The 14,365-nt window shown below is 42.8% G+C and overlaps 1 protein-coding gene across 4 annotated transcripts in view; it reads left to right on the forward strand.

Moving 5' to 3' along the window:
• LOC110506000 (sodium/calcium exchanger 3) overlaps positions 1-14,365 on the forward strand; it is a 141,152-nt gene that overhangs the window by 85,921 nt on the left and 40,866 nt on the right. For all 4 annotated transcript variants that reach the window (XM_036962328.1, XM_036962330.1, XM_036962331.1 and 1 more), the window contains exon 3: positions 2,691-2,797. In XM_036962328.1, the coding sequence (XP_036818223.1) occupies positions 2,691-2,797 (107 nt within the window). The remainder of the gene's footprint in view (positions 1-2,690; positions 2,798-14,365) is intronic.

The following is a 14,365-nucleotide window of genomic DNA, read 5'->3' on the forward strand; positions in this document are numbered from 1 at the left end:
ATAGTAAAGGTTAGTCATTCACTCTGAATAGTTAAGGTTAGTCATTCACTCTGAATAGTAAAGGTTAGTCATTCACTCTGAATAGTAAAGGTTAGTCATCAACTCTGAATAGTTAAGGTTAGTCATCAACTCTGAATAGTTAAGGTTAGTCATCAACTCTGAATAGTAAAGGTTAGTCATCAACTCTGAATAGTAAAGGTTAGTCATTCACTCTGAATAGTTAAGGTTAGTCATTCACTCTGAATAGTAAAGGTTAGTCATTCACTCTGAATAGTAAAGGTTAGTCATCAACTCTGAATAGTTAAGGTTAGTCATTCACTCTGAATAGTAAAGGTTAGTCATCAACTCTGAATAGTTAAGGTTAGTCATTCACTCTGAATAGTAAAGGTTAGTCATCAACTCTGAATAGTTAAGGTTAGTCATTCACTCTGAATAGTAAAGGTTAGTCATCAACTCTGAATAGTTAAGGTTAGTCATTCACTCTGAATAGTAAAGGTTAGTCATCAACTCTGAATAGTTAAGGTTAGTCATTCACTCTGAATAGTAAAGGTTAGTCATCAACTCTGAATAGTTAAGGTTAGTCATTCACTCTGAATAGTAAAGGTTAGTCATCAACTCTGAATAGTTAAGGTTAGTCATCAACTCTGAATAGTTAAGGTTAGTCATCAACTCTGAATAGTAAAGGTTAGTCATCAACTCTGAATAGTAAAGGTTAGTCATTCACTCTGAATAGTTAAGGTTAGTCATTCACTCTGAATAGTAAAGGTTAGTCATTCACTCTGAATAGTAAAGGTTAGTCATCAACTCTGAATAGTTAAGGTTAGTCATCAACTCTGAATAGTTAAGGTTAGTCATCAACTCTGAATAGTAAAGGTTAGTCATTCACTCTGAATAGTAAAGGTTAGTCATCAACTCTGAATAGTAAAGGTTAGTCATTCACTCTGAATAGTTAAGGTTAGTCATTCACTCTGAATAGTAAAGGTTAGTCATTCACTCTGAATAGTAAAGGTTAGTCATCAACTCTGAATAGTTAAGGTTAGTCATCAACTCTGAATAGTAAAGGTTAGTCATCAACTCTGAATAGTTAAGGTTAGTCATCAACTCTGAATAGTAAAGGTTAGTCATCAACTCTGAATAGTTAAGGTTAGTCATTAATTCTGAATAGTTAAGGTTAGTCATCAACTCTGAATAGTTAAGGTTAGTCATCAACTCTGAATAGTTAAGGTTAGTCATCAACTCTGAATAGTTAAGGTTAGTCATCAACTCTGAATAGTTAAGGTTAGTCATCAACTCTGAATAGTTAAGGTTAGTCATCAACTCTGAATAGTTAAGGTTAGTCATCAACTCTGAATAGTTAAGGTTAGTCATCAACTCTGAATAGTTAAGGTTAGTCATTCACTCTGAATAGTAAAGGTTAGTCATCAACTCTGAATAGTTAAGGTTAGTCATTCACTCTGAATAGTAAAGGTTAGTCATTCACTCTGAATAGTAAAGGTTAGTCATTCACTCTGAATAGTAAAGGTTAGTAATTAACTCTGAATAGTTAAGGTTAGGGTTAAGATTTGGGAAAAGCTAATAACAAAAACGTAAAATAACATCGTTGGATTCAAACTTCCAACCAGAAGCAGAACTTCCACCATTCTCGTCCACAATGCCCAAAGCAAAACTGAAACCTACTTAAACATTTTTTTAATAATAATAATATAGCAGACGCTCTTATCCAGAGCATTTTACAGTAGTAAAACGTGTGTGTGTGTGTGTGTGTGTGTGTGTGTGTGTGTGTGTGTGTGTGTGTGTGTGTGAGAGAGAGAGAGAATCTCACTCCTGAGGACATTGAGACTTCATTACAGGGTAGTTCTGTTCATAGTGGAGCAGTAAGCTGCTATTTACTGATCTCTCTCGCTCTCGGTGTGTGTCTGTGTGTGTGTGTGTGTGTGTGTGTGTGTGTGTGACTCTAGGTATACTTAAAGCTACAGTCTGGCATTTGTAAAACAACAAATGCCACCCGCCACTTATTTTTGTATACAGCTGAGGGTTAAGGAAATGCATCTCCTCCTTTGTGTCCAATGGTTGCCTAGCACCACGATGACACCATGTGTCAGACTACAGTGTGATAGATGTGGTTGTCATGGCAGCCATGGGAGCCAACATGGATAGCCAATGACAGAGCTGTCCTAGAGGGGCCTGGCGACCGTCGTCATGGACAGCAGCTGAGCTTTGACCTCTAACCTTTTCACCAAGCTGGTTATATTCCTCATGTCATTTCCTGTTCCTGTCTCACCCTGTCACTAATTAACCTTCTCTTCTTTCTCCCCTTCTCTTTTCTCTCTGCCTCTCCCCTTATTTTTCTCTCTATCCTTTTCTCCCTTTCTGTTGACTTCTCTCTTCTCCTCTCTCTTCTCTTCTCCTCTCCTCTCGTCTCTTTTCTCCTCTCCTCTACTCTCTTCTTCTCTTCTCCTCTCTTCTCGTCTCTCCTCTTCTCCTCTACTCTCTTCTCCTCTCCTCTTCTCTCCTCTCCTCTCTTCTCCTCTACTCTCTTCTCCTCTTCTCTCCTCTCCTCTTCTCTCTTCTCCTCTCCTTCTCTTCTCCTCTCCTCTCCTCTCTTCTCTTCTCTCCTACTTTCTCCTCTACTCCTCTCCTCTTCTCTTTTTCCTCTCTCTCTCTCTCTCTATCTCTCTCTATTCTCACAGCAAAACATTTCATGTGAAAGTGATAGACGATGAGGAGTATGAGAAAAACAAGAACTTCTTCCTGGAGCTGGCCGAGCCTCGCATGGTAGACATGAGCCTGCAGAAAGGTGTGGTACTGACTCCCCTCCTCCTTCTCTTCCTCCCCTCCTCTCATCCCCTAGGACTCCCCTCAACTTTCTTCCTCCTTTCCCTGGATATAATAGCACTGTTTCTATACTTCTCTCTCTCTGTCTCTCTGTCTCTCGCTCACTGTCTCTCTGTCTCTCTCTCTCTCTCTCTCTCTCTTGCATCCTCCCTTTCACCTTGGTTGAATCTCAGCACACTCTCTCTTTTGCATCCCTGTCAGGCCTTCACCCTACCAACTACTGTCTACCGACTACTGTCTACTGACATTAGTCTACTGTCTACTGACTACTGCCTACTGACATTAGTCTACTGTCTACTGACATTAGTCTACTGTCTACTGACATTAGTCTACTGTCTACCGACTACTGCCTACTGACATTAGTCTACTGTCTACTGACATTAGTCTACTGTCTACTGACTACTGTCTATAGTCAACTGACTACAGGACACCTGTACTTCTCAAAACAGACACTACACTAAAACACTTCTCTACCTAGACACTACACTAACACTTCTCTACCTAGACACTACACGAAAACACTTCTCTACCTAGACACTACACTAAAACACTTCTCTACCTAGACACTACACGAAAACACTTCTCTACCTAGACACTACACTAAAACACTTCTCTACCTAGACACTACACTAAAACACTTCTCTACCTCGACACTACACGAAAACACTTCTCTACCTAGACACTACACGAAAACACTTCTCTATCTGGACACTACACTAAAACACTTCTCTACCTAGACACTACACTAAAACACTTCTCTACCTCGACACTACACGAAAACACTTCTCTACCTAGACACTACACGAAAACACTTCTCTATCTGGACACTACACTAAAACACTTCTCTACCTGGACACTACACGAAAACACTTCTCTACCTAGACACTACACTAAAACACTTCTCTACCTAGACACTACACTAAAACACTTCTCTACCTAGACACTACACTAAAACACTTCTCTATCTGGACACTACACTAAAACACTTCTCTACCTAGACACTACATTAAAACACTTCTCTACCTAGACACTACACGAAAACACTTCTCTACCTAGACACTACACTAAAACACTTCTCTACCTAGACACTACACGAAAACACTTCTCTACCTAGACACTACACTAAAACACTTCTCTACCTAGACACTACACTAAAACACTTCTCTACCTAGACACTACACTAAAACACTTCTCTACCTAGACACTACATTAAAACACTTCTCTACCTAGACACTACACGAAAACACTTCTCTACCTAGACACTACACTAAAACACTTCTCTACCTAGACACTACACGAAAACACTTCTCTACCTAGACACTACACTAAAACACTTCTCTACCTAGACACTACACTAAAACACTTCTCTACCTAGACACTACACTAACACTTCTCTACCTAGACACTACACTAAAACACTTCTCTACCTAGACACTACACTAAAACACTTCTCTACCTAGACACTACACGAAAACACTTCTCTACCTAGACACTACACTAAAACACTTCTCTACCTAGACACTACACGAAAACACTTCTCTACCTAGACACTACACTAAAACACTTCTCTACCTAGACACTACACTAAAACACTTCTCTACCTAGACACTACACGAAAACACTTCTCTACCTAGACACTACACTAAAACACTTCTCTACCTAGACACTACACGAAAACACTTCTCTACCTAGACACTACACTAAAACACTTCTCTACCTAGACACTACACTAAAACACTTCTCTACCTAGACACTACACTAAAACACTTCTCTACCTGGACACTACACTAACACTTCTCTACCTGGACACTACACTAACACTTCTCTACCTAGACACTACACTAAAACACTTCTCTATCTGGACACTACACTAAAACACTTCTCTACCTAGACACTACACGAAAACACTTCTCTACCTGGACACTACACTAACACTTCTCTACCTGGACACTACACTAAAACACTTCTCTATCTGGACACTACACTAAAACACTTCTCTACCTGGACACTACACTAACACTTCTCTACCTAGACACTACACGAAAACACTTCTCTACCTAGACACTACACTAAAACACTTCTCTACCTAGACACTACACTAAAACACTTCTCTACCTAGACACTACACTAAAACACTTCTCTACCTAGACACTACACTAAAACACTTCTCTATCTGGACACTACACTAAAACACTTCTCTACCTGGACACTACACTAACACTTCTCTACCTGGACACTACACTAACACTTCTCTACCTAGACACTACACTAAAACACTTCTCTATCTAGACACTACACTAAAACACTTCTCTACCTAGACACTACAATAACACTTCTCTACCTAGACACTACACTAAAACACTTCTCTATCTGGACACTACACTAAAACACTTCTCTACCTAGACACTACACGAAAACACTTCTCTACCTAGACACTACACTAAAACACTTCTCTACCTAGACACTACACTAAAACACTTCTCTACCTAGACACTACACTAAAACACTTCTCTACCTAGACACTACATTAAAACACTTCTCTACCTAGACACTACACGAAAACACTTCTCTACCTAGACACTACACTAAAACACTTCTCTACCTAGACACTACAATAACACTTCTCTACCTAGACACTACACTAAAACACTTCTCTATCTGGACACTACACTAAAACACTTCTCTACCTAGACACTACACGAAAACACTTCTCTACCTAGACACTACACTAAAACACTTCTCTACCTAGACACTACACTAAAACACTTCTCTACCTAGACACTACACTAAAACACTTCTCTACCTAGACACTACATTAAAACACTTCTCTACCTAGACACTACACGAAAACACTTCTCTACCTAGACACTACACTAAAACACTTCTCTACCTAGACACTACACTAAAACACTTCTCTACCTAGACACTACACTAAAACACTTCTCTACCTAGACACTACACTAAAACACTTCTCTACCTAGACACTACACGAAAACACTTCTCTACCTAGACACTACACTAAAACACTTCTCTACCTAGACACTACAATAAAACACTTCTCTACCTGGACACTACACTAACACTTCTCTACCTGGACACTACACTAACACTTCTCTACCTAGACACTACACTAAAACACTTCTCTATCTGCTATGTTCCTCGTGTTAACATTGTAACAGTCTGTCCCTAGACCACTGCTATGTTAACATTGTAACAGTCTGTCTCTAGACCACTGCTATGTTCCTCATGTTAACATTGTAACAGTCTGTCTCTAGACCACTGCTATGTTAACATTGTACAGTCTGTCTCTAGACCACTGCTATGTTGCTCATGTTAACATTGTAACAGTTTGTCTCTAGACCACTGCTATGTTAACATTGTACAGTCTGTCTCTAGACCACTGCTATGTTGCTCATGTTAACATTGTAACAGTCTGTCTCTAGACCACTGCTATGTTAACATTGTAACAGTCTGTCTCTAGACCACTGCTATGTTAACATTGTAACAGTCTGTCTCTAGACCACTGCTATGTTGCTCATGTTAACATTGTAACAGTTTGTCTCTAGACCACTGCTATGTTCCTCATGTTAACATTGTAACAGTTTGTCTCTAGACCACTGCTATGTTCCTCATGTTAACATTGTAACAGTCTGTCTCGGGCCGCAGGCCGCAATGCCCGTCTCTGGGCATTTAATTCTCACGTAGAGAAGAGGAGGGAGAGGAAGTCCAAGCTAGTTCTCATCAAAAGTTTGGTGTTGTTTAGTTCAGCTGGTTGTTGGTTAATGTCTGCTGAAAGACCCGACAGGCGTTTTCTGAAGATGTACTGCGTACTATTATCTAATGCCCAGTTACATCACCAAGCAGGAGACCAAGGGGCTGCATGGGAGGGAGAGAGGTGCTAGCAACCTGGAGGAGGGGAGTGGAGGGTGCCGCATCTATACACACAGACATGTCAGCACACACACACACACACACACACACACACACACACACACACACACACACACACACACACACACACATACACACACACACACACACACACACACACACACACACAGATACATTATTGAGAAAGCTGAGTTTGTGCCAGATTTATGGGGTGTTTATTTGATGTAGGAGTATAGTGTTCTGTAGGAGTATAGTGTTCTGTAGGAGTACAGTGTTCTGTAGGAGTATAGTGTTCTGTAGGAGTATAGTGTTCTGTAGGAGTATAGTGTTCTGTAGGAGTGTAGTATTCTGTAGGAGTATAGTGTTCTGTAGGAGTATAGTGTTCTGTAGGAGTATAGTGTTCTGTAGGAGTATAGTGTTCTGTAGGAGTATAGTGTTCTGTAGGAGTATAGTGTTCTGTAGGAGTATAGTGTTCTGTAGGAGTGTAGTGTTCTGTAGGAGTATAGTGTTTTGTAGGAGTATGGTGTTTTGTAGGAGTATAGTATTCTGTTGGAGTAAAGTATTCTGTAGGAGTGTAGTATTCTGTAGGAGTGTAGTATTCTGTAGGAGTGTAGTATTCTGTAGGAGTGTAGTATTCTGTAGGAGTGTAGTGTTTTGTAGGAGTATAGTATTCTGTAGGAGTATAGTGTTTTGTAGGAGTATAGTGTTTTGTAGGAGTATAGTGTTTTGTAGGAGTATAGTGTTTTGTAGGAGTATAGTGTTTTGTAGGAGTATAGTGTTTTGTAGGAGTGTATAGTATTCTGTAGGAGTGTATAGTATTCTGTAGGAGTGTATAGTATTCTGTAGGAGTGTATAGTATTCTGTAGGAGTGTAGTATTCTGTAGGAGTGTAGTATTCTGTAGGAGTGTAGTATTCTGTAGGAGTGTAGTATTCTGTAGGAGTGTAGTATTCTGTAGGAGTATAGTGTTTTGTAGGAGTATAGTGTTTTGTAGGAGTATAGTGTTTTGTAGGAGTGTAGTATTCTGTAAGAGTATAGTGTTTTGTAAGAGTATAGTGTTTTGTAGGAGTGTAGTATTCTGTAGGAGTGTAGTATTCTGTAGGAGTGTAGAATTCTGTAGGAGTGTAGTATTCTGTAGGAGTGTAGTATTCTGTAGGAGTGTAGTGTTTTGTAGGAGTATAGTATTCTGTAGGAGTATAGTGTTTTGTAGGAGTATAGTGTTTTGTAGGAGTATAGTGTTTTGTAGGAGTATAGTGTTTTGTAGGAGTGTATAGTATTCTGTAGGAGTGTATAGTATTCTGTAGGAGTGTATAGTATTCTGTAGGAGTGTATAGTATTCTGTAGGAGTGTATAGTATTCTGTAGGAGTGTAGTATTCTGTAGGAGTGTAGTATTCTGTAGGAGTGTAGTATTCTGTAGGAGTGTAGTATTCTGTAGGAGTGTAGTATTCTGTAGGAGTGTAGTATTCTGTAGGAGTATAGTGTTTTGTAGGAGTATAGTGTTTTGTAGGAGTATAGTGTTTTGTAGGAGTGTAGTATTCTGTAAGAGTATAGTGTTTTGTAGGAGTGTAGTATTCTGTAGGAGTGTAGTATTCTGTAGGAGTGTAGAATTCTGTAGGAGTGTAGAATTCTGTAGGAGTGTAGTATTCTGTAGGAGTGTAGTATTCTGTAGGAGTGTAGTATTCTGTAGGAGTGTAGTATTCTGTAGGAGTATAGTGTTTTGTAGGAGTATAGTGTTTTGTAGGAGTATAGTGTTTTGTAGGAGTATCGTGTTTTGTAGGAGTGTAGTATTCTGTAAGAGTATAGTGTTTTGTAGGAGTATAGTATTCTGTAAGAGTATCGTGTTTTGTAGGAGTGTAGTATTCTGTAAGAGTATCGTGTTTTGTAGGAGTGTAGTATTCTGTAAGAGTATAGTATTCTGTATGAGTATAGTGTTTTGTAGGAGTATAGTGTTTTGTAGGAGTATAGTGTTTTGTAAGAGTATAGTGTTTTGTAAGAGTATAGTGTTTTGTAGGAGTATAGTGTTTTGTAGGAGTATAGTGTTTTGTAGGAGTGTATAGTATTCTGTAGGAGTGTATAGTATTCTGTAGGAGTGTATAGTATTCTGTAGGAGTGTATAGTATTCTGTAGGAGTGTATAGTATTCTGTAGGAGTGTATAGTATTCTGTAGGAGTGTATAGTATTCTGTAGGAGTGTATAGTATTCTGTAGGAGTGTATAGTATTCTGTAGGAGTGTAGTGTTTTGTAGGAGTATAGTGTTTTGTAGGAGTGTAGTACTCTGTAGGAGTGTAGTATTCTGTAGGAGTATAGTATTCTGTAGGAGTGTAGTATTTTGTAGTTGTGGATGTGATGAATATTCTATCAGGCTGATTCAGGGCCTGGATAAACACACACACACACACACACACTCACACACACACTCACACACAAACAAACACAGAAAATAATGTTTTCAGATGCCAGAATCTTGTTGTTTCAGTGCTTCCCAAAGAATATAGCCTAACTGCTGATTAACAATTTACCTCACAGACCGCTTGGTTTGGCGTTTCTCTCTCTCTCTCTCTGTGTGTGTGTGTGTGCATCTGGAGTGGTTTCCATCCTGCTCCAGCAGCACCCTCCCTTCCTTCCTTTCATTACAGTGATGTGGTCAATACCGTCAGCTCCTCTGGAGTGGTGGCTAGGGAGGGAGAGAGGGAGGGAGGTGGGGGGGCACAGGGGAGGAGGCAGAGTTGGTGGACAGAGTGAGATGGAGGGAGGGAGGGAGGGAGGCAGAGTTGGTGGACAGAGTGGGAGGGAGGGAGGGAGGGAGCAGAATTGGTGGACAGAGGGAGATGGAGGGAGGAGGCAGAGGGGATGAGGCAGAGTTGGAACTGACTGGAACCTTCAAGTGACACTGCAAAACTGGCCCAAGAACTAAGAACTAAGAACTAAGAACTAAGAACTAAGAACTAAGAACTAAGAACTAAGAACTAAGAACTAAGAACTAAGAACTAAGCATACTGATATGTCAGCCAGGTCACACCAGATCGACTTCAGTATTCAACGTTTGTCCAGATTTCCAGGATGTCTCAGATGCCTTCAATACCGTCCACTAGGGGCAACGTGAGCGCCTATTACCATATCGTAGGCTTGCGGCTTTTGCTATGGCGTTGTAGACTAAAGACATTTCAGCTTTTCATTTCTAAATAATTTGTAAAAATGTGTAAAAACATATTTCCACTTTGATATTATGGGGTATTGTGTGTAAAATCTTTAGGGAGGGAAGCCCGTGTATGAGTCACATTGCACTGTATCTTTAGGGAGGGAAGCCAGTGTATGAGTCACATTGCACTGTATCTTTAGGGAGGGAAGCAAGTGTATGTACAATATAGTAAGTATCAGAGGTGATTCCAGCTCACTGAGACTGATGAGTTGTTACCTACCCTCACCACCTGGGGGCGGCCCGTCAGGAAGTCCAGGATCCAGTTGCAGAGGGAGGGGTTTAGTCCCAGGGTCCTTAGCTCAGTGATGAGCTTTGAGGGCACTATGGTGTTGAGCGCTGAGCTGTAGTCATGCATTCTCACATAGATGTTCCTTTTGTCCAGGTGAGAAAGGGCAGTGTGGAGTGCAATAGAGATTGCATCATCTGTGGATCTGTTGGTGCGGTATGCAAATTGGAGTGGGTCTAAGCGTTTCTGGGATAATGGTGTTGATGTGAGCCATGACCAGCCTTTCAAAGCACTTCATGGCTACAGATGTGAGTGCTACGGGTCGGTATTGATCTAGTCAGGCCCTCTTCTCCATTGATGCACTCTATCTTTCTGCCATCACTCATGGCTCATAGCCCAGGCTCAGAGGTAATATAGTGCATAGCCCAGGCTAAGAGGTTATATAGCTCATAGCCCAGGCTGAGAGATAATATAGCTCATAGCCTAGGCTCAGAGGTAATATAGCTCACAGCCCAGGCTCAGAGGTTCTATAGCTCACAGCCCAGGCTCAGAGGTAATATAGCTCATAGCCCAGGCTCAGAGGTAATATAGCTCATAGCCCAGGCTCAGAGGTAATATAGCTCATAGCCCAGGCTCAGAGGTTCTATAGCTCATAGCCTAGGCTCAGAGGTTCTGTAGCTCATAGCCCAGGCTCAGAGGTAATATAGCTCATAGTCCAGGCTCAGAGGTTCTATAGCTCATAGCCTAGGCTCAGAGGTTCTGTAGCTCATAGCCCAGGCTCAGAGGTTATATAGCTCATATCCCACGCTCAGAGGTTCTATAGCTCACAGCCCAGGCTCAGAGGTAATATAGCTCATAGCCTAGGCTCAGAGGTAATATAGCTCACAGTCCAGGCTCAGAGGTAATATAGCTCACAGCCCAGGCTCAGAGGTAATATAGCTCATAGCCCAGGCTCAGAGGTTCTATAGCTCATAGCCCAGGCTCAGAGGTTCCATAGCTCATATCCCACGCTCAGAGGTTCTATAGCTCATAGCCCAGGCTCAGAGGTTCTATAGCTCATAGCCCAGGCTCAGAGGTAATATAGCTCATAGCCTAGGCTATGAGGTTCTATAGCTCATAGCCCAGGCTCAGAGGTAATATAGGTCATAGCCCAGGCTCAGAGGTTCTATAGCTCATAGCCTAGGCTCAGAGGTAATATAGCTCATAGCCCAGGCTCAGAGGTTCTATAGCTCATAGCCTAGGCTCAGAGGTAATATAGCTCACAGCCCAGGCTCAGAGGTTCTATAGCTCACAGCCCAGGCTCAGAGGTAATATAGCTCATAGCCCAGGCTCAGAGGTAATATAGCTCATAGCCCAGGCTCAGAGGTAATATAGCTCATAGCCCAGGCTCAGAGGTAATATAGCTCATAGCCCAGGCTCAGAGGTAATATAGCTCATAGCCCAGGCTCAGAGGTAATATAGCTCATAGCCCAGGCTCAGAGGTAATATAGCTCACAGCCCAGGCTCAGAGGTAATATAGCACACAGCCCAGGCTCAGAGGTAATATAGCTCACAGCCCAGGCTCAGAGGTTCTATAGCTCACAACCCAGGCTCAGAGGTAATATAGCTCACAGCCCAGGCTCAGAGGTAATATAGCTCACAGCCCAGGCTCAGAGGTAATATAGCTCACAGCCCAGGCTCAGAGGTAATATAGCTCACAGCCCAGACTCAGAGGTAATATAGCTCACAGCCCAGGCTCAGAGGTAATATAGCTCACAGCCCAGGCTCAGAGGTTCTATAGCTCATAGCCCAGGCTCAGAGGTTCTATAGCTCATAGCTCAGGCTCAGAGGTAATATAGCTCATAGCCCAGGCTCAGAGGCTCTATAGCTCATAGTTCAGGCTCAGAGGTAATATAGCTCATAGCCCAGGCTCAGATGTAATATAGCTCATAGCCCAGGCTCAGAGGTTCTATATCTCATAGCCTAGGCTCAGAGGTAATATAGCTCATAGCCCAGGCTCAGAGGTTCTATAGCTCATAGCCTAGGCTCAGAGGTAATATAGCTCACAGCCCAGGCTCAGAGGTTCTATAGCTCACAGCCCAGGCTCAGAGGTTCTATAGCTCATAGCCTAGGCTCAGAGGTTCTATAGCTCATAGCCCAGGCTCAGAGGTAATATAGCTCATAGCCCAGGCTCAGAGGTTCTATATCTCATAGCCTAGGCTCAGAGGTAATATAGCTCATAGCCCAGGCTCAGAGGTTCTATAGCTCATAGCCTAGGCTCAGAGGTAATATAGCTCACAGCCCAGGCTCAGAGGTTCTATAGCTCACAGCCCAGGCTCAGAGGTAATATAGCTCATAGCCCAGGCTCAGAGGTAATATAGCTCATAGCCCAGGCTCAGAGGTAATATAGCTCACAGCCCAGGCTCAGAGGTAATATAGCTCATAGCCCAGGCTCAGAGGTAATATAGCTCATAGCCCAGGCTCAGAGGTAATATAGCTCACAGCCCAGGCTCAGAGGTAATATAGCTCACAGCCCAGGCTCAGAGGTAATATAGCTCACAGCCCAGGCTCAGAGGTAATATAGCTCACAGCCCAGGCTCAGAGGTTCTATAGCTCATAGCCCAGGCTCAGAGGTTCTAGAGCTCATAGCCTAGGCTCAGAGGTTCTATAGCTCACAGCCCAGGCTCAGAGGTTCTATAGCTCACAGCCCAGGCTGAGGTAATATAGCTCATAGCCCAGGCTCAGAGGTAATATAGCTCATAGCCCAGGCTCAGAGGTAATATAGCTCATAGCCCAGGCTCAGAGGTTCTATAGCTCATAGCCCAGGCTCAGAGGTTCTATAGCTCATAGCCCAGGCTCAGAGGTTCTATAGCTCATAGCCCAGGCTCAGAGGTAATATCGCTCATAGCCCAGGCTCAGAGGTACTATAGCTCATAGCCCAGGCTCAGATGTAATATAGCTCATAGCCCAGGCTCAGAGGTTCTATAGCTCATAGCCCAGGCTCAGAGGTTCTATAGCTCATAGCCTAGGTTCAGAGGTTCTATAGCTCATAGCCCAGGCTCAGAGGTTCTATAGCTCATAGCCTAGGTTCAGAGGTTCTATAGCTCATAGCCCAGGCTCAGAGGTTCTATAGCTCATAGCTCAGGCTCAGAGGTAATATAGCTCATAGCCCAGGCTCAGAGGCTCTATAGCTCATAGTTCAGGCTCAGAGGTAATATAGCTCATAGCCCAGGCTCAGATGTAATATAGCTCATAGCCCAGGCTCAGAGGTTCTATATCTCATAGCCTAGGCTCAGAGGTAATATAGCTCATAGCCCAGGCTCAGAGGTTCTATAGCTCATAGCCCAGGCTCAGAGGTAATATAGCTCATAGCCCAGGCTCAGAGGTTCTATATCTCATAGCCTAGGCTCAGAGGTAATATAGCTCATAGCCCAGGCTCAGAGGTTCTATAGCTCATAGCCTAGGCTCAGAGGTAATATAGCTCACAGCCCAGGCTCAGAGGTAATATAGCTCACAGCCCAGGCTCAGAGGTAATATAGCTCACAGCCCAGGCTCAGAGGTTCTATAGCTCATAGCCCAGGCTCAGAGGTTCTATAGCTCATAGCCTAGGCTCAGAGGTTCTATAGCTCACAGCCCAGGCTCAGAGGTTCTATAGCTCACAGCCCAGGCTGAGGTAATATAGCTCATAGCCCAGGCTCAGAGGTAATATAGCTCATAGCCCAGGCTCAGAGGTAATATAGCTCATAGCCCAGGCTCAGAGGTTCTATAGCTCATAGCCCAGGCTCAGAGGTTCTATAGCTCATAGCCCAGGCTCAGAGGTTCTATAGCTCATAGCCCAGGCTCAGAGGTAATATCGCTCATAGCCCAGGCTCAGAGGTACTATAGCTCATAGCCCAGGCTCAGATGTAATATAGCTCATAGCCCAGGCTCAGAGGTTCTATAGCTCATAGCCCAGGCTCAGAGGTTCTATAGCTCATAGCCTAGGTTCAGAGGTTCTATAGCTCATAGCCCAGGCTCAGAGGTTCTATAGCTCATAGCCTAGGTTCAGAGGTTCTATAGCTCATAGCCCAGGCTCAGAGGTTCTATAGCTCATAGCTCAGGCTCAGAGGTAATATAGCTCATAGCCCAGGCTCAGAGGCTCTATAGCTCATAGTTCAGGCTCAGAGGTAATATAGCTCATAGCCCAGGCTCAGATGTAATATAGCTCATAGCCCAGGCTCAGAGGTTCTATATCTC

This window comes from Oncorhynchus mykiss, chromosome 25 (assembly GCF_013265735.2).
Source record: "Oncorhynchus mykiss isolate Arlee chromosome 25, USDA_OmykA_1.1, whole genome shotgun sequence".
Taxonomy (NCBI): Eukaryota; Metazoa; Chordata; class Actinopteri; order Salmoniformes; family Salmonidae; genus Oncorhynchus; species Oncorhynchus mykiss.